Source organism: Wasmannia auropunctata, unplaced genomic scaffold (genome assembly GCF_000956235.1).
Source record: "Wasmannia auropunctata unplaced genomic scaffold, wasmannia.A_1.0 LD336106.1, whole genome shotgun sequence".
In the NCBI taxonomy this organism is placed as follows: Eukaryota; Metazoa; Arthropoda; class Insecta; order Hymenoptera; family Formicidae; genus Wasmannia; species Wasmannia auropunctata.
The window spans coordinates 3,806,844-3,827,543 of NW_012026784.1; the positions used below are offsets into that span (position 1 = coordinate 3,806,844).

At 37.3% G+C, this 20,700-nt stretch overlaps 2 protein-coding genes across 2 annotated transcripts; one reads left to right on the top strand and one right to left on the bottom strand.

Annotated features, from left to right (window-relative positions):
• Positions 1-305: 305 nt before the first annotated feature.
• Positions 306-16,071, bottom strand: LOC105452549. The gene is made up of 11 exons (XM_011693757.1): positions 15,880-16,071; positions 15,326-15,567; positions 9,749-9,864; positions 9,269-9,485; positions 7,932-8,268; positions 6,894-7,197; positions 5,184-5,525; positions 3,498-4,768; positions 1,600-2,213; positions 1,434-1,539; positions 306-1,325 (listed from the first exon to the last, which is right to left on the bottom strand). Exons 2-11 carry the CDS (start codon positions 15,339-15,341, stop codon positions 1,166-1,168), a joined length of 3,483 nt encoding a protein of 1,160 aa, XP_011692059.1. The 5' UTR covers positions 15,342-15,567; positions 15,880-16,071; the 3' UTR covers positions 306-1,165.
• A 903-nt stretch (positions 16,072-16,974) lies between these two features.
• LOC105452577 (cleft lip and palate transmembrane protein 1-like protein) lies at positions 16,975-20,678 on the top strand. The gene is made up of 8 exons (XM_011693823.1): positions 16,975-17,626; positions 17,887-18,001; positions 18,140-18,366; positions 18,468-18,753; positions 18,859-19,047; positions 19,231-19,442; positions 19,564-19,815; positions 20,315-20,678. The coding sequence occupies exons 1-8, from the start codon at positions 17,373-17,375 to the stop codon at positions 20,406-20,408; spliced, it is 1,629 nt and encodes a 542-aa protein (XP_011692125.1). The 5' UTR covers positions 16,975-17,372; the 3' UTR covers positions 20,409-20,678.
• The last annotated feature ends 22 nt before the right edge of the window (positions 20,679-20,700 follow it).

The following is a 20,700-nucleotide window of genomic DNA, read 5'->3' on the forward strand; positions in this document are numbered from 1 at the left end:
TTTTTTAACAAATAACGAGCACCGGCTAAAATCTCTTGAAAGTCACTCATAATCATGACCTTGACAATATATGTATAATAAAGGTCAAAGTCATCGGAGGTGCATCCCCTAAAGTGAATAATTATACTGTTAATTTTTTTATAACTTTTTTGTTAATAACTTTTTAACAAAGGACTAGCGATGACTAAAACCTTTTGAAGGTCACTTATGGTCATGACCTTGACAACATATGTCAAGATTAAAGTCACTGGAGATAGCTCTCTTTTTCTATATATTTATCCACTTTTTATACCTTTCTTTGTTTCAGGAAGAGAACGAAATACGAGCGATGCCCGCCGAGCATTTCGTCAGTATTTCGTGACGGTAAGATTCTCTTTCATTAGAGAAAACTAGTGACTAATTTGTAGAGATTAGTAAAAACAGCGAGCCACCATCCTCTAGGGTGCCTCTAGATCTGCTTCTAATAAAGTATAAACACGTGCGTACGTGTGATAAACTTTTAAACTTGTAAAATAAAATGTCGTCCGCGGTTATTCTTCAAATGAATTAGGTGACACGCAACACTCTTTCCCTTACGAGGATAGATTTGAGATGATATAAAGAAATACGCTTTTCAATTTTAAGAAGTCGTAATAGTCGTAATTTGAGCGCGACTCAAAATAATGCTAAAGGAGAGTTACGAGAAAGAAAAGAAAAGAACCGCGATATACGATGGTATACATATTACAACGATATTAACGCGAGATGCGAAAGTGTATAAATCTGACGAGGTGCGATTATGCGAAAATGGTCCAATTAACGTACAGTGTCGTACAGATAAACAATTGCGTGACGCTAAAGACAAAAGACATCTCGAAATTCGATTTCGAAGACGCGAGCGATACGCTTTCAAAATTTTATCGGAAATTTTATCGTGCAACCGCTATGACCTACCGAAAAGTGTATAAAACTAATGCCATTGTAATATCATTCGTTCAATCTTTCTGAAAACTTTTCTGAAAGAAAATGCGACGAAAACGCGACGCACGTCTCTTTCGGAATCGAATCGCCCTTTGACTCGTAGCAGAGGAACTTGGATTCATCTTTCTATACATTTAGAGAAGGAAAATCCAAAGATCCTAAGGCGTGAAGGTGCGCTATGCGAGTATTATTATTACAATTATTATTATTGGTGCTGATTCTCGTCGTTTTCCTCTTGCGATATGATGCTCGACCTGTTGGAATGCACGTCGAGATCCATTGCGAAGGGTTTCGCCGAGTTGCCGAGAAGCACCTGCGTGCTCTGGCCATCGTCGAGGCTCAGCGAGCACTCCAGCGAACTGTCACTGAAAGTACAGAAACAAATTTCTACTCGTCACTAGCGCCTTCGCGGATCGTCCCAGGCTGGACACGTGGTTAGCTCGCTTTGACAATCGGTAGCCGATTGGGTTTACCTGACGATACTGGCGCGGTCGACCGAGCTACCACCGCCGGTAGTCGGCGCCGTGCAATTTTCACCATTGCACGGTCGCTCGCCATTGCTGCTGCAAGAGGAAGTTCTGGTACTGCAGGTGCTGGTAGCAGTGGCGGCGACAGTTGCTGCCACCGTCGCCGCCGCCGCCGCCGCCGCTGCCTCCCGCATGGACGCTCGCCTAGACTCCTCGTGGCACTCGCACTTGCACTCTTCCGGTTGCACGTAGTTGTAACCACCGCTGATAGTCTTTGCGATCTCGTCCTCTGGCCGCGGTATCGTCTGTATCCGTTTCGGTGCCTTTCGCTTCTCCGGTATCTCTTCGAAGTTGATCCAATTGCTCGGCCGCACTACTGCTGTCGCTGACGATGATGATGCTGATGCTGATGATGATGCTGTTGCTGTTACTGCTGCTGCTGCTGCTGCTGCTGCTGCTGCTGCCGCCGCTGCCGCTGCCGCTGCCGTTGTTGCTGCCGCTGCTGATGCTCTCGGTGGCAGTGGAGGTGGACTAGGTGATTTTCCTTGATTGGTAGCGCCTTTGCGGCCACCATCCGGTGGCACTTTGCCCGCAAATTCGGTGAACGTATTCGCTGTACTGGTATATTGCCGCCGCGGGCTCTTCAGCTTAAAGCTATCTTCTCGCGGGAGAGATATTTTCATCCGCTCCACACGCCGCTCGTCCAATGATGTCTGCATTACAAACTCGTCCAGCAGGGTCGGATTTATTGGCGTCGTTGAACGCGGTCTCTCGATTGGAATCGTCCTGAACAATCAACACGATATGTGAATCTCGAAGTAATTAATATAAATTAAAAGTTATGAAATTTCTTCTCTATGTATAATTTAATATTAATATTAAATTATTATTGATACTAAAAAAATTATAATATAAAGTAAATTCGATCTAGTTTTAATTACTTAATAATTTAATATAAATATTAAATTATTAAGTAATTAAAACACTTATAGATCGAATTTACTTTATATTATAATTTTTTTAGTATCAATATACAGAGTGTCTGATTATATAGGTGTAACACCGCTTATGGGTAAATTAAAACGGACTGAATTGAAGTCCTGTATTATTTTGCAATACTTAATGAGATATTAAATTAATTTATAAAAATTTACAAATCAACGTGCGTCCACAAGATTCGATGACAAAAGGTAGCCTAACGTTTACGATTGTTAAGAGGATGCAGTATACTGGAAGGATGGACGAAATCCATGATGTCACTGTTTTACGATGATTTGTGCATATGCATGCATGCGATATTAATATAATAGTGTTTAGTGATGTGTTGAGATGTTTACTACTACTACATCAATGTACATGCACACTCGTATTCAAATCGTACTTGATCTCCATTTATTTCTTTTGTAAGCTTCAAAATCATAAACTCAAGATCTTAAAATATTCTTTATATGTATTGTACAAATGTGGATAGATACTTATATTTTGATTATATACTTTGAATCATTTATATCGCATAAAGAAATAACCTGGGTAATAACAGGAAACTGTAATTGCAAAACTTTTTTATTTTTCATACGATTTTGTATCTATCCACATTTTTTTGCGTATTTTCTTCTGTGGAGAATTTTTCATTCTGCACAAGGATAACAAAAAAGAACGAAAAGTACAATTACCGGTATTACAAACGACTCCAGCCTCCTCTTATAGGCGCGTTTGACAATACATTGGAAGCACTCTTTGTAAACAAAAATACCTGCACTCGTGAATAATCATGATTTTTTTTTTATAGAGAGAGAGGCCATCCCATTACTACGCGGACGTTCGTCTAGAAATTGTAAATTGTGCTGGGCTATCTCTTGTCGCCGAATGTGTGCAAACGCATACTAATTAGTGGACCTTTATAAATTAATATCTCGTTAACTATTGCGAAATCACAAAATGATATAAAACCTTTCTATTCAATTTAGTTATTCCGTTCCACTTGCCCATGAATGGTATTACACCTAATGTTAGACCCTCTGTATATCGTTCGTGTGTTGAAATTTTCAAATTTTTATTTAAAATTATTACCTTACTTCCTGAAGTCGTTGTTTAACTGGCAGAATAGGTACAGCGACGCTCTTTTCTAATGGCAAAGTTGTCGGTACATATGGAAGATCCTCCTCAAAACTCTCTTCGTAGAAGAGACCTTTTCGCTCATCCGGCAACTCCTCGGTCAATTTCTCGACCTTATTACGAATAAACTCAATTTCCGAATCTCTCTCGGATTCGGAACTGTTGTGATCCAGATCAGATATTACACTGGGCGTTTTTACTAGATCTTCCTGGTCTAGAGATTTACCGATCTTGTCATCGAGTTTTTTAGTTTCTTTAGCAACTCGAGAAGATTCTGCTGAGCTCCTTTTCTGCTGCATCATTACATCGACGTTTATTCTCTCGGATAATTCTGGCTGCTGTTGCTGTTGATTCTCTTTGCTTTTTCTCTTCGGCTTCGTTACGTCCGACTTTTTGCCAGTCGATTCTCTCAACAAACCGCTGGATATTTGCAAATCTGTCGACTTAATTTCCGATTTGATTTCTAGTTTAATATCTGGTTTAGCTATAATCGATGACTTGGCTGGTGGTGGCGTTTCGATTGTTTTGATAGCTTGCGCACTAATCTTGGAACTATTCAGTATGTGCAAGTCTTTTGAGGCGCTCTGTGGAAGCCGGGTATCTCTGGACGAACTTCTGGATGCGGTCTGCGCTGCCGTAACTGTAACCGTTTCGATCTGCGCCTCGGTCCTAATCTTAGCGATCGATGACGGCAGCGTTGGATGATGCTCGATCGACACCTCTGTGATAATGCTACCCGTATGCGGCCCCTCAGACTCATATTCATCTAGTAGTTTAGTCGGCGTTTCCAACGGTATCGAAACGCTCTCCGACGGTAAGGCTTCCTCATAATTTCTGTCATCGGCATGCAAACTAATGAAGATCGAATCGTCCTGACGATTTTTTTCCTTTTCCATATTGAATGTAAACTCCACATGACCGATGCTCTCTAGAGACGGATGTTCGTCCCCACTAGCGACTTCGAGGTCGCACGAGGCCGCGATTGCCTCATCGTAACTCTTCTTCCTCTCTCGTTTCTTGAACAAGCTCAGCGTAGATGAAAACATTCCTTTATTCTTCGAGTCCTTTTTCAAGATTGAACTCTTATCGATGGAGACTCTCTCACGTGACTTTGAACGACTTCTCAAACTCTCCGTAGTGTCCTTCAATTTCGACGTCAGACTTCGTCGTGGTTTTGTACTTGTTGATGGTGACTCCGGACTCAAAACGTTACCGTCGGTTCTAGTCTATTTAATTACAAATACAATGGTCAAAGATATGATATTCAATAATTTGATAGAAGCGATAGATGTTAGGTAAATACATTACTGTTTCTTTTTTGTCAAATTCTGTTTTAAGTAAAAGATTCTAAAATGTTTTAAAATGACGATAAAACGTTTTCTGAATAAAAATACCATATGTATTAAAGATAATTATGGTAATTATTTCGCGCACACACACACACACACACACACACACACACACACACACTCTCTCTCTCTCTCTCTCTCTCAAAATTTATGTGATTTATTTATTTCAAATTCATTTAATACATTTTGTGTTTTATTTTTGAAATTTCAACAAATACAAAATATTTCTCTTTTCTTTTTTAATTACTAATAAACTGCGAAATTCTCCGTAAGATATTATGTATATGTATACCTTGAACAATGAAGCAAAACTACTTTTTCTGGACACGGACGACGGACTGGGCGTTCGTGAGCCTTCCAGATCACGGATTTTTTGATGTCTCGGCAATTTAGGACTTCCGGTGAGGCTACTCGTTGTAGGCGTCGTCTGTACAATCTCCTTAAAGTTTTGAGATTTCTTTCTTTTGTCATTGAAATCGAGTGTTGCGGGTTTCTGAACTTCCTGGATTTGAATCTTTGTTGATTGATATTGCTGTTGTTGTTGTTGTTGTTGTTGTTGTTGTTGTTGTTGTTGTAAATGCTGTTGTTCTAGTATCGATCCTTGTTGTTCGCTCGATTTTTTGATGATCGGTACCTGTCCCCGCATACATATACACACAGTACGAGAAAAGGTACAATATATATTTATCCTTTAGTCACATCCGAAAGTAATTAATGTTAACATTCATTTGTATCGATTTTATTCAAGAATTTTAATATCTTAATTTAATTTTGACGATATTTAAATTTAGCATGTTATACGTACATTTAAAAGACATTGTTTTATACACTGTTAAAAAAAATTAGAGTGTCACATTTTTTAGTAAATTTTTGCCCACTTTTAAACCTTAATTACTTAGCAAATTATTCAGAATAATTAACATAAAAAATAAAATAAAAAAGGATTTATAGGGTAAATTTTCTACAAAAGGTGTTTATATTCAATTTTTCCTTAGTTTAAAACTTAAAGGCGTAATCAGCTTTGAATATAAGGACATTTGATATATCTTAAGTAAAATCTTGAAATTTGCAATCTTCCATCGCCTAACAAAAAAATTGACATACCTAATATTGATATCGTCCTAAAGTATGGACTTTGCCCTTTCAAATAAAAAAAAAGTACTTTATCCTATGCCGATTATTTAGCGAGATATCGCAATTTAAAGTAACTTCTGTTTTTTTATAATTTCAGCACAATACCGCCGGCATTTGCATAATCCGATGTGCATCACGGGGATGTTGCTTGGTCGGATTTTGCTTGATCATGTGTGTATGTATATGTGTATGTGTATGTGAATGTGTATATAGGCACATATACTGTATGTGTATATGGAGTCTACATGTGTATATGTGTCTGCCATAGGTGTCATATGCTTCTTAGAAGAGGCACTGCGTCAAATTTGGGACGAAATTTCTCAATCTGAAGTTAAAAAATGCATCAATATGAGATTAAGGTTGAACGAGATAATACGCGGCGGCGAGAAGGCAACACATCATATATTAGTACATACGTATGTTTATTTTTTATTTTTTTATTTTTTACGTTAATTATTCAATAAATATTTACAGTTTAAAAATGGGCAAAAATAATTTATTGAAAAAAGTAATTCTCTGATTTTTTGAACAGTGTATTTCAATTATTAATATTAATGATATAGAAAAGAAAAAAAAGATTTGGTGACTGCACTTATACGCTATTACGTGCCTGTATCCTATTCTAACAATATTGATAAAATTTTCCGATAAAATTCAATTAAATAAAATTCTAATAAGTTCCAATTAATATACTATATATATATATATATATATATATATATAACATAATTTTATAAAAAAATTTTCACGAGGGAAGACTCAAGACGCGATATCGCCTCGATGTTTCTCGATAGAAATAAGTATTGAGGTATAATTCAGGAAAATGAAAAACTATTTTAAGCTACTGCTTAACAGGCAAAGAACCAACCTCTATATTAACTTTCTCCAGAAATCTTTTGGTGATTTCCACTTCTCGTTTAAAGATTTCCTTCCGCTCCTCACGACCGCGTCTTCTGGGCTTGTCCAACGGATCTGGCTTCAGGTTGCCACCTACTATAGGCACCTTAATACTCTCGGGAATCAACGCCTTCGTAGTATCGGCCTCTCGCTTCAAGAGTATCTTCTCGAGATCATCGGTCTCCGGTTTCGACGGCTCTATCAGATTGTCAACCAGCGTTGGCTTGTTTCCGCAGAACGATGTCTCCAGTAGACATTTGTGAGGACTGGGAGATCTAAAGGAAATACACACACGCATCTTTCATCAACAACTCGATCGTACGTTTCAAGTTTTTCTCGTTATGGAACTTTCCGTAGTAAAGCCTTTCTCATTTTTCATTGATATCTTCATTAAGATCATTAGGATCTTTGAAAAGCTAATAATTCGGAAATTAAACTTTGGATAAGTATTAAATAAATATCTAACAACGATAGTTTTATTTTTTAAGCTGCAATATGTAATGCATACCGATGTCGCAAGAGACATCAATTATAAGGCAAAAATAAAAAGGAAATCGATAAAAAAGTTTTAAAGCATGCAAGCGACAACAAATTCTTCAAACAAAATTTCCAAAAAAGATACGATAACTCTCTAAAGGAAGTAGATTTTCTATACTTTCCAACAACTAGTGCCGATCGGTGTCAGGAATATATGTAATAATTATTCTTTCTACTTACTTTTACTTATTTGATAAATTTGACGAATTTTCTTTTTATTTTTTTGGTATAATATTTTATCCAATAAAAAAAATATTTTCATTGGATGAACGGAGGTCGTTATATTGTAAGACATTAACTCAGAAACTGGTTAATTTCCTACTCTAACACACGTTTACTGTATCCTCTAAAAATGCACCGATCGGCGGAAAGCAGAAAATCTGCTTTTTTTGTGTTCGTAGTCAAAAGAACGAAATTTTGCCAGCAAGTGTTATAACATATTCTCATCTTCATTATTTTGCATTCCTTATACCTGGAGGAAGTCGCCGACATGACTGACAGCTTCCCGGAGACGCCGGAGCCTTGGCTACCAACCGATGATAGTCTAGACGTTCTACCGCTGATGTTGAGCAAGCATATCTCCGAGCAGTTACTGTCTTTGCGTTCACGATCCTGACCCTGCAGCTGCTTGCCACTGTAATCCGATTGGGATCCATCGGTCTCCTTTCGCTTTCGCCTTTTAGACTCCCGTCTGAGATCCTGTTCGTGGACGGGATCCTGTAGATCCAGCTCCTCTGTAGAAGATCTGAGATCTTGAGCGTCCTCCTTGTAGCCCAGGGTCAGCTTACAACCGGACGGAGGATCAGCACCTAAAAATTCACGAAAGATTTCTATATTTAGACTTTTTCGTTTTTGAACGACGCATGCATATCCTGGAAAAGTCTCTAATAACTTTTGAAGTCTAAAATAAATTAGATCGGACGTTTAAAAGTTACGAAAAGTTTCTCCCTTTATCCGCATGACAGATGACTGTCTCTAACATTCGGACAATTTGACAGGAGTCTACGTCGCGTCCTCTCGCTCTCGTTTCCTTACAAAGTGTGCGAGTATCATTCAACCCAGGAGTAGTATTCTGTACTTTTCTGTAGCTTTTCTTTATAACAAAAAAAGCTGCGCAACGACACTGATGAAAATCATCGCGGTAGTGTGTATATGTACAGAATGCTCTACTCAAGTGTCAAAGAAATGAAAAATGCGAATGTTGTTCTGAAATATTCTCAGAAATATGAATAACCCAATTACTTGTGAAAAATGTTCGATTTTTGTGCTTTAAAAGATCTCAAAAATTATCTTTCTTAAATAAATCTCTGTATCGTATACTGTATCGCTTAACTCTTATGTTCTATTATTAAATACTCATGCTGCAGATTAGCTAATTCATTGTTAATTTTGAAATCTATGTTTATCGCAAATATTTGCATCCAAAATATACGCATCAATTCAATTTTTAATACTATCAATTTCAATTCCATACGTGAATTTTTTATAGTATGGATATCGTTACATTATTCCACATTATTCACATGATCCTAAAGTCCAAATATATTCTTGAAAAATATTTGTTCGATAAATTTTAATATACCGCACAATTACTACAAATAATGCTCGCCGATTCGTTTATCAAAATCAATTAAAATCAGTTGCAAACTTATCAAATTTATTTCACTCAAAGTTATATAAATATCGCATTGCCAAAGTTCACGTACAATTAGTGCAACTGCAAAGAAGTTGATTGTGCAAAAGTATAAAAAAAAACTTGAAATGGAAATAGAGCGATATATCGCACAGTAATTTACAAAAAGTAATCACCTGCGAGAAGTTCTCGTTCAGGTGACGAATCCCTGGAATTACTATCCTCATGATGCGAAGAACTGCTTGCTCTACTGATATCAATTCGTGGCGTGCTAGGCGTTTTGAGCGAACTACCAGGCGTTGCCGGTGTGGTGACCTCGACGATACCCGGCATTCGCCCTGCCGCTACCGCTGCTGCCGCCGCCGCCGCCGCCGCCGCTGCCGCCGATTCTCCCTGCATTCAAATTCGTTTCCTGGTTTGTCGTAGCACAGTCACACGGGGTTGATTGGTTGGTTGTTGGGCTCAGGTCGTGGGCCGGCTTCTCGCAGTGACTCACAAAACTCACGGACGATCGAGAAGATTAATCTCGAGATCGCACACATCGGGATTCAAGTCGACGGTTTTAGAGAGAGAGAGAGAGAGAGAGAGAGAGAGAGAGAGAGAGAGCCGCTCTCGGGCTGGATGATCTAGTAGAGGAAACTCAAGGTAGGACTCACGTTTTCCACTTCCTCGGATAAGTCTTCGAAGGATGCTATCGGCGCTGGTCCAAGCTTCTTTTGATGAACACTCGGCAAACCTGATGCCATTTTTGAGCGCTCAGACCACGATAATACTGAAAAAAATATGAGAAATCAAATTCAAATAATACTTTTAATTTGTGCCGACATTTTGATAGCTTTTACGCAAAATTTTTAATAAAACTTTCAACGAAAGCACGGTCTCGCACCGATCTTTATATCGATTTTGATAGCGTGTGGAAGAAAAAACATGTTATAATCGCCGATTCAGTCATTACGCTTTCATTCTTGCTATTGCTACCCGATGTTTTCAAGTATTATGTAATGTAACACCAACAGGTGTATATCATGTGATGCTTCTCGCTTGATAAAACCCGAAACACTGTTTAAAACAACACTCATGTTAAATAACAAAAACATCTTCTTATTAACTACAAAATGAAAATTTACGACACATGTTATATGCGTAAATGTTACATGACGTTTAATTACTAATTATTTCTTGTTGTTTTGCAATTAATAAATATTTAATACGCTAATAATCGTGTACTCTCTTAATACATTTATATGTAGTATTAAAAATTATATATATATATATATATATATATATATATGGTATACAGTTAAAAAGATGATAACATAATTTACTCACTCTATAGACTAATTGAAACAAGAGATTCATTTTCTTGAGATTTCTAATTTTTTAATGCTGATTGCATTAAACATTGGTGAAAAATAAAGCAAATCCATGTTCAGTTTAAAATAATGAAAATTATGTTGCTATTTGGAAAATCATTTACGTGCAAGCAAGTTGCATTTACAAGTAATTATTATATACTTATATTAGCTGGTACGTTAGAACGCTTGTGCGAAAAATGAGGATACATTAATATATGTATTTATTGTATTATTCTTGATGTCGCACTCTGTAAAGGCAATAAATACTTGTCACGTTTGGGGATGTTGTTTAAAAGTTGGCTCAAACACATTTAAGAAATTGTTTTGCAGAATTGTGGAAAAGGCAAGGCCTAAAAAAAGCATAAAAATCTAACTAATTAAACTAAGATAAACCAATCTAAAATATAGATTAAAAATTAGCCGCAATTTATAAGGGAGTAGGACACTTTGACCTGCAACCTGAAAAATAAAGATTTTTTTGCTTGGATTGCAGGAAAAGTATAAATACGATCCACTTGTAATTTGGCACTTTATTAATGGCACATATATTAAACTTGTTATAATTCAAATTTTATTGGAAGATAATCTCTCGAGGAAATATAGCAATCCGCGTAAAACGTACGTACATGATTCCGCCATTTTCTGGTTATTATGAAACAAAAAATCGAAATAGTTTCTTAAATTAAAATGTACTCGATCGCTATCGCGTGACCGAGCTTTATTCCATTTTTTTTTAAATTGACGGAAATAAGCATATTTAAATTTTTGACACATTTTTTGACATTATAAATGTTGTTATATTTTGGAAACTGAAAATGCATATCAACAAAATCGCGTCGGTCACGCGATAAGGAGAACATTTTAATTTATGAAACTATTTCGATTTTTTGTTTCAGAATAACTAAAATGGCGAAATCATATCCGTACCGTTTAAAAGTACACGTTTTACGCAGATTGCTGTATTTCCTCGAAAGATTAATATTTTTCAATAAAATTTAAAACATAACAAATTTAATATATGTATTAATATAAAATGCCAAATTACAAATGAATCAAATTCATACTTTTTCTGCAATCCAAGCTCAAAAAATCTTTATTTTTCAGGCTGCAGGTCAAAGTGCCCTACCCCCTTAGTTCGAAACACAATAGGTGTAGTAAGCTTTAAGCCGTAAGAAATTGACCAATCGTAACCGATTATTCTCTTCACATTCGATTGCGATTGGTCAATTTCTTACGGCTTACGGCTTACTACATCTATTGTGTTTCGGGACTTAAACAGCAATCGCATTTTCACACAATTTATCCGATATTTTTTTCCCCTCTGCAATGTACTTCTTTTACGCGCACGCGTAATTTTTCGATTGATTTTTCGATTGATTTCATATGTAATTGACAATAATGAAAGATTCCTTCTTGTGACTCCGCAAATTAATATTTCAGAGTCTACTTTATTCAATTGTAGCACAGACTTGTTTTCATATCCAGGTTAAATCAAACACAACTTTTTCTCTGCCAACGCACGTTCGAACTTGAGATTAACGTTATTTGCGCTAGAAAACTTTTCAAATCCGAATAAAACGATTCATTTATCTTAAAGTTTGTATACAGTCGAAAGGGATACGGGAAAATACCAAAATTCGAAACAAACTATCTGCAAAATTTTTTCGTCTTTATTTCGCACGATTTATAATTTCTGTAAAATTTGTCACAGATAATCAAAGATACCATCCAAATCTGCCAAAACGAATGTGTGAATAGTTGAATAGTCGCTCGTATATATGTAAAATTACGATAATCTTGTCTGCAGATATAACGCGGAAATGAAGAATACAAAAAAGTCTCTGACGTTTTTGCTTTTAACGGAGAAATCGAGTTCTAATCAATCAAAGAATTCATGGATGAAAATTCATTAAATATTTAAAAACTAAAAAATGTTAAGTTAGTATAATCTCTACCGTTTTGGACTAAACGAAAATTATAATAATTTCAATGCCTGCAGCGTATTTGTGATTCCCTGACGTCAGGTCGTTTCTATAATCACCAGCAAAGAAAAATGTGATTCGATGAGCAAATTCCGCAAAATGTAAAGTAATCCCTTTGAATTGATCGGAACCGATCAATCGGCCGGCCGAAAAACTCTCGACAAACAGTCTGTCGTCGGAAAGATTGATCGTTACAGCGAGCTTGCTGAATCGTCGTCGACATGTGCGTGCGTGTATATATAGTAATATAGTATACTGCACTGTATACATGCATGTGCATGATCACTGCCTGGCTGACTGGTTGGTCGACCGGCTAGTTAACGGTTAACTGATGACTATAGCTATCCATATCCATATTTAACATTAAGTCAAACCTCGAGCACAAAATTGCACCAAAGCCAAGTGAACAACGTGATTCATGTATCGCTGTATTAATACGCGTACAAGTTTATGTGATAGAAGTAGTATTATCACTCAATCGTTGTTTGTCTGATGTCCGGTTCAAGTTCTTTTAGGACGTGTCCTTTCAAAGAGAAATATCAAATATGCCATCAGTAACAATATCAAATTACCATGAAAAATCGAACAATTATAATATACTAATCGTTCTTTATAATAATATTTTTTGTAACTTCTAACCATTATAAAACATATTTTACTTAACAAATATATCGCAATAATTATAAAAAATACTGTTAGACAATAGTGGCGGCGGCGGCGGGGGGGCAAGACCTGGAAAGTCACCTAAAAAAAATGCTTTCCATTTAATGACGCAAGCCGATACAAGTCGTTTTATCTTCGTATACTCACTAATTAGTAAGTGCCAAAAAGGATAAAATGACGTTTGTGTCGACTTGTGTCACTAAATGGAAGGCACGACAACAAAATCGACGCAACACGTCGAGACAGACGAGTGTTTCTTGAACGATTTTTCGATAACGGAGCATCATTAATCATAAAAAATAAATATATAACTATGTATAATAATAAACAAATATGTAATGTGGTTTTCTGTAGGACTGAAATTTCGAATTTTTGCACAGTTAAATTTACAATAGAATGGATTACGATTAAATGAGTGAATTCGCAATGAATCTAGAACAGCTCGTATACGTTTGTGTACGGAATGGTATCTTGTAATGTGATTATGACGTAGTTGTGTTAAATTGTACCTGATGCATCTGGTAGATGCCGCAGGTACAGGTACAGGTACAGGTCGCGTACGTTGTGCAGCCGCTAACAAGGCTCTTCTATTTATAGCTCATCGCCTTCGAAGCGTAAATGTGAGACTACGCATCAAGATTTTCCTTAGGAAGATATACTCCCGAGGAAGATTATGCAAAGATGTATAAGTCACAAAGTTGCAGATTGTACGCCAAATGTACGCAATAGTTATCACTTTCTAAGATATTAATTATGTATTGTAGTATGATTTTGATAGTATGTAGTATGTCACGAGAGCAATATCCGAGTTTTCGATCGACCTTCATCTCTTGTTTCTGATTTTTATTTCACAACGAAGCTGTAAAATAAATACCAACGAAAATACCGATAAAATTGAATTAAAAGAATAATAAACCTAATAAAGCATCATTCGCTACTTGATTAATTGTTGATCTATTTTAGTTAGTCGCGTCGCATTTGATAGACAAGATTTATATCGCAGTGTCCAAGTAAAATAAATAAAAGTATGTATTACAATTAAATTAAAATTGATTTTCTCCATTTATCGTTTAGCGAATTGTTTGGAAAAAGGAAAAGGAAAAATCGCATGACTGATGTTTAAACGCAGCAATTGAACTTAATTTCGACAACTTTATTTTCCAATAATGTATAGGCAGGCGAAGATAATCTCTCTCATGTATATGGTATCCATGACGATAGAGAAATTGCGCGACGGCGATTGCCATGAGATTCATCTCTTCGTGACAAAGACTTGATGACTAGGCGCAACGCGAATACGTCAGGTTCAATTCGTTGACAAATGTGACCATGCTCCTTACGTTATACGTAATCGCTCCTATGTCGTGCTCTGATGATCGATTATATGAGACGGTTCGATGTTAGAATATGTTAGAGAGAACGCTTCGCAATATATCTCTCTAACTGAAAGAAGAGAAATACGCAAGCAAGTATATGTGAGCCATACAAGTAACCATAAAATCGTCACACAATTGAGAATTGCTCTTTTACTGACTTGAATTCGTTATTCCATCACAATTCTGCAATCCATATTAATCTTCATTACGCTAAATAATTCTATTTCTCTATAAAAGTAGTGTGTGGTTTCACATTATACTTTAACACATAATTTTCATATTCAAATACAACTATTTAATTTTTAGAGAAAAAGGTCGATGAAATAATATCATAGGCGTACTTAGCTTTACTCTTTTATAATATATTAAGAAAATGTAAAAATTGAACGAAAATGAAAAAAAATCATATATCGCAAGATTATATAGTACGCGCAAATTTCGCGAGGCATTTAATTGTGCTATTGTTTTATATAAATGATTCCTTCGTGAAAAATTGTATTTTGCGAGCCTTGACCGAGACGCGGCTCGGTCACAGTCACGAGGGTGGCAAGCCTTTCCATTTGTAGGAAACGATCGAATTTGCTTCTACGCATCGAGTCTAATTTTGGTACTTAATGTCAGATGCCGCGGATAAGCATAAAATGATTTAGTGATAGTGATGATACAGAAGCGAAAGAGAAAGAGAGAGAGAGAGAGAGAGAGAGAGAGAGAGGGAGAGAGAGAGAGAATTAACACGAAGAAGTGTAAAATCGTTTATCGCGTGGCAGCGCGCGGTAACAGCGACAGCGGCGAATCGACTCGTCGAAATTGGTTTCTCACTTTGCAGATTTCTCACATGAACGTTATGTTACACTCACTGGAGAAAGCTCTCATCGGAGTACGCGTAGATGCCGTCTCATTGTCATCACTGGCGATTATCGCATTAAGCACCAGCACCAGTACCAGCACCAGCACTCGTGCCAGCACATCCGCGCCAGACCTTCACCGCCCGTTTTCACGTCCTCTTGGCCGATTTCTCGTTGCACTCGTCGACGCGCGTGTCGTGTCGTCGAGATCGAGCCCTCGTCGAGCCATCGCAGAGAGTCGCTCTCGCTTCCACCTTCAAAAGTTCAAAGAGAAGCTCGCTCTCCGTTTGCGTTTTCGGAGACGGCGAGGTCAAGACGACGAGGGCGAGAAAGCGGAACACCTCCCGCAACTCGCGCGCGCGACCGCCCATCCCGACATACCACCAACCACCCCCGACGTCCTACTTTCCTCTTCCTCGGCCTCGGCAAGAGCGCGCTCGCGTTCGCGCTCGCGCTCACGCTTCTCCTCGGAAGAGCACACGCATGTACATACATATATACGCGTACGTAACACATATACCCAGTCGCGCAACTCTTGACAAGACCGGAAATGATATGGTACTTACTCTAGTCTCATGTCCTCCATTGCTATCAGCCAATCGATCGATCCCCTTTTCCCCTTTTTCAGTTACTCCATTTCTGTATTCACCCTTCATGTATGCCAGGCCTTATTCTCTCTCCGTTTCCTCTCTCGCTCTCGCTCTTGCTCTTTACTTTCATCCATTTACTCTCTTCCTTTTTCCCCCTCTCCCTTTTTCACTCTCTCTCTCTCTCTCTCACTCAGTCTGGGCCCGCTCTTCTCTAGCATGACATCCCCGCGCCTTGACGGCTTACATCTTGATCCCCCGCGAGTCCGCGCCAGCTATACTCCTGTAAGGAGACGCGCTTTCTGACTTCTCCGTCCACGATCCGCGGCACACACCACGACACTCGCGTCCTACTCGTGTTTGAGCGACGAGTTGCGCGCACGCTCATCGCTTGTGCTCCCTGCAGGGGTGTGCTTAGTTCACGGTTTATTGCAACCATTAACTTCATCGATGAATGATTCAGAAGGAAACGAAAAAACGCGTAATCCAGCGAAACACTTTGCGCCAAATCAACATTTACGCCTCGTTTGATATCGAAATTTAAATTAATTTATAATTATTAAATTAACTTAAACAAATTGATAAGGAAGATCAATCACAATCATATAATCTTTATCTCGTCGCATTATTTATCTTCGACAATAGATTCTTTTTGATCGAGTCCGAAAGTCTTTTCTTTTCAAGAAAAATATTTAAGGCAATAATTCTTTTAGCATTTTTCTTAATTTCTTTCCTGCCGTAATTTGGTGCAATAACGAATAATTTTTGTAACGAGAAAAAAGTGTATACACATATATATATATATATATATATATATATATATATATATGTCTTTTAAATTAGAATTCCATAGAGAAATATCTTTTTTTTTACCGATTCAAAGTAGTGCTCGCTGAAAGCAGTATAAGGACGACGGATGCTGACCCGTCATCTTACGATCAGCATATTTCCCGAATTTTATCGATACAGGCGCATTTCTAAGTACCGACGGAGTTGCCACATCGACGAGAAAGTTCGTGTAAAGCACACGTCACGCATGTGACACGACTGACGATACGTAAACGATGCGCGAGCCAATCAACTACCGTAACTGTCGGTGACGTGTGCGTGTGGTATGGTGTGCGCGGTGCATACGATTATATTGGACTACATTTGCTATAGTATGTATGTAGTACAAGTCAGCCGGGTTTATGATTGAGCACGTGTAATGTATGTATCTCGTTGACCCGCTGTTCAGAGTGTTCAGGCTGTTCTGCCAACCACGCTGCTAAACTCGAACAAGAATCGAGACATTCGAGACGCTCCGTGCTCCCTCCGTGTAATCGGCGTAATCCCGCACTCCGAGGCATGCAAGAGCCTACTACATAATGTTCATAATGATTATAACAACGCCCATAATGTTGTATGCGTTGTACTTTTTGTAATACACGCAGATACCTCTACACGAAATACTCGTGCCGAAATCAGCTAAAATGCCGTGGCCCTCGCTCAGCGTTATTCTTGCCGAAATATTTCTGGCATATATCGTCTATTCGATATACTTGATGTCGTTGCTATTCGTGTCGCCGCCCTGCGAGGATGGCAAACCGTGCCTCGAATCGTACCTGAGCGAACGACCGCAGTTGGATTTGTACATGTACAGTTCCATTGGGAGAAATCCTGTCAGCAGAGACACCGATTTCGTATACTCGGCGCAAAACTTCGATTACGATCAAATGCAAACCATGTGAGCATCTCTACCCATCATTTATTGTTAATCGGATCGTTAATCTCCCTTTGAACACTTATTCCTGTATACACATTTATCCTTTTCGTTCTATTATGTACTATCTCTTTCGCCTTGCCTCTTCTCAGACAGGGAGTCTGCTAGAGAGTGCAAAAAAGAGAAAATCGATCTACGTATACATAAATCCATAAGAATAATCTGAGGGAAATTTCTATTCTTACAAATCTAACAAATATACACTTATGTTTTCTTTGTTTCAGTCCAGTATTACTGACTGTACCACGCAAGACGCGGCGGAATGGAACATTATTTTTACATGTATTATTAACGCCTCCTTCTGTAAAACAGGACAGGACATTTGTTGATTTGCAAAAAGTAATGTACAACATGTAATATGAACACACACACACACACACACACACACACACACACACACACACACACATATATATATATAAACGCTCAATTTTTGGAATTTTCAACATTACATCACCTTTAATTGCATCTTTATAGGATTTATTTACTTCATATACCACTATTAAAATGACACAATACATAGTACCTGAAGCAGAGGCGTTCAAGTTGTTAGGTGACAAAAACTATGAGGAAGAGGAAGCTAATAGCCAGTTTATTACACGTCCAGTCTCGCATATAAAAAGTCGCGTGACTTTTACAATAATGACGGACAACGTTTTGCTTCCTATATACGACATACCTGCCGAGTTCGTAAACCGTATAAAGTATATATATATTTCTATTTTTTAACCAAGTAACGCGAATAATGCGTATATCCAATAGTCCAAATAAAATATTGATAACACTTCATCTCACTTTGTTGCAGAATAATTGGCAAGCGGACATTCTTGCCGATTGTAAACTGCGATTTCTTACGAACACGGCATAGGGACCTTAAACGAATTACCCCGGAAAATAATACAACAAACGTCACGGTAGAATATTCGCCTGTGTCATTGGGAAAATTAAGATTGATGCTGCACGCGCAGGCGACCATGGAAAGTCTGAAAAATCTTGGCTTCTCTGACAAGGATATTGATGAGGTAAAAGGCATCTTTGTCGATACCAATGTCTATCTACTGAGTGGTACGTTTTTCATCGCGGCTGTACATGTGAGTACAAGTACAGATACTGTATTACATACATCTTGAAAATTGAAGAAAAGAAAAAAAACTAAAAGGAAGGAGAAATGAGAACGCCAATGTTTCGTGTTACAGTTGTTGTTTGATTTCCTTGCTATTAAAAATGATGTCAGTTTTTGGCGGAAAAAAAGTAATCTCATAGGCCTCAGCAAATGGACTGTGATATGGCGTGCATTCAGTCAGACTGTGATTTTCCTTTATCTTTGTGACGAAGGTTCTTCCTCGCTCGTTCTCATTCCGACTGGTATCAGCACTGTTATCGAGGTACATATATGTATATCATGTACTGAATGTGTGTGTTACGAATATATGATATATATACGTTAATTTATATCGACAGAATTATATCGCGTTGTCGCGATTATCGTATCGATATCGATGTAATACGTAATATGGTTTAGTTTTTATTAAATATATGTGTGTATGTGTGTTTTGTTTGTTTAATAGCTGTGGAAACTGAAAAAGATATCGCGAGTAGAATTGATTAGCAGCAATGGCATTTTTCCAAGAATACAATTTAAAACCGATGCAAGCACTGATGTAGCAGAGGTGAAAACTAGAGAGTTCGATGCCGAGATTATGCGTTATCTGAGTTATTTGTTATATCCATTAGTTATCATTGGTGCAATCTACTCGTTACTTTATTATCCGCATAAAAGGTAAACGACCTCTTATATCTAAAACAAATGGAAGTATATGTATTAAATAATTTTTTATGATAATATTTTAATATTTTCTTATTGTTAGATAAACTGCCAATTACGTTGTTTTGAGTTACAGCTGGTATTCTTGGAGCATAAATTCCTTAGTGAATGGAGTTTACACATTTGGATTCCTCTTTATGCTACCGCAATTGTTCGTTAATTATAAATTGAAATCCGTTGCGCACATGCCATGGAGGGCGTTCATGTACAAAGCATTTAACACGTTCATCGACGACGTGTTTGCTTTTATTATAACGATGCCGACAGCTCATAGAATAGCGTGTTTCAGAGATGACATCGTTTTTGTAATTTATCTGTCTCAAAGATGGTAAGAGAGTTTTGTTTCGTCCAACTCGAAATTCATGCCGAGTACCACTGAACTCGTTGCGCAACTTATGTTAAACGATGGAGAATATATCGTAAAATGTGGAATGCAGAAAATTTTTCGGGTACGTCCTTGACCAAAGTAGTTTGCTTCGGGAATAATTAAATCCAATTTTCATGAATTCACATTCAATTTTGCAAATATTCTACATTCGCTTGTGAATAGATTTACCGAATTAGATAATGCTTCTGGATAAACGAGTTTTTTTTTCTAACCTGATTCTACCTGAAGGCAGATATTCTTCAAAAATATGTGTTTTTGTCCCTTTTGGCTTTTCATTGGCTTTTTTTGTCCGATCTGCTACGGAACGGAAACTGTTCGTCATCGATTTTTGAAAGGATTTCTACTTACCTCGTTCAAAAATTTGTCGCTACTTGCTGCTTGTTCAGTGGTATTTGAACAAGTTATTTTATATTCTAAAATATTGAAAATATTGTATCAGGTTATACCCAGTGGATAAATCACGTATGGATACCGATACAATTACAGAAGAAGCTATTGATTTCGGCAACAATTCGAACAAAAAAACAAATTAAAAATTATTTCCTATTGTTTACTGTTATTGTTTGTCTTTGTTATCTAGAATTTAAAACTTTCATAATATCGTGTGTTGAAGCGTTATTACGCTGAAACAGCATTTATATCGCTAATGTGAAAATTTAATTAATGTACGCACACATTTGTTACAAAAAATATATTTTATAAATTTTATTTTATTACCACCTAGAGAGTTGTTACATTTTTTTTTAATGGTCTGATAACGAATCTTGCAATCAATATATAATCAATACGATAATATTATCCAATATCATCGGTGCGACGCGTTCA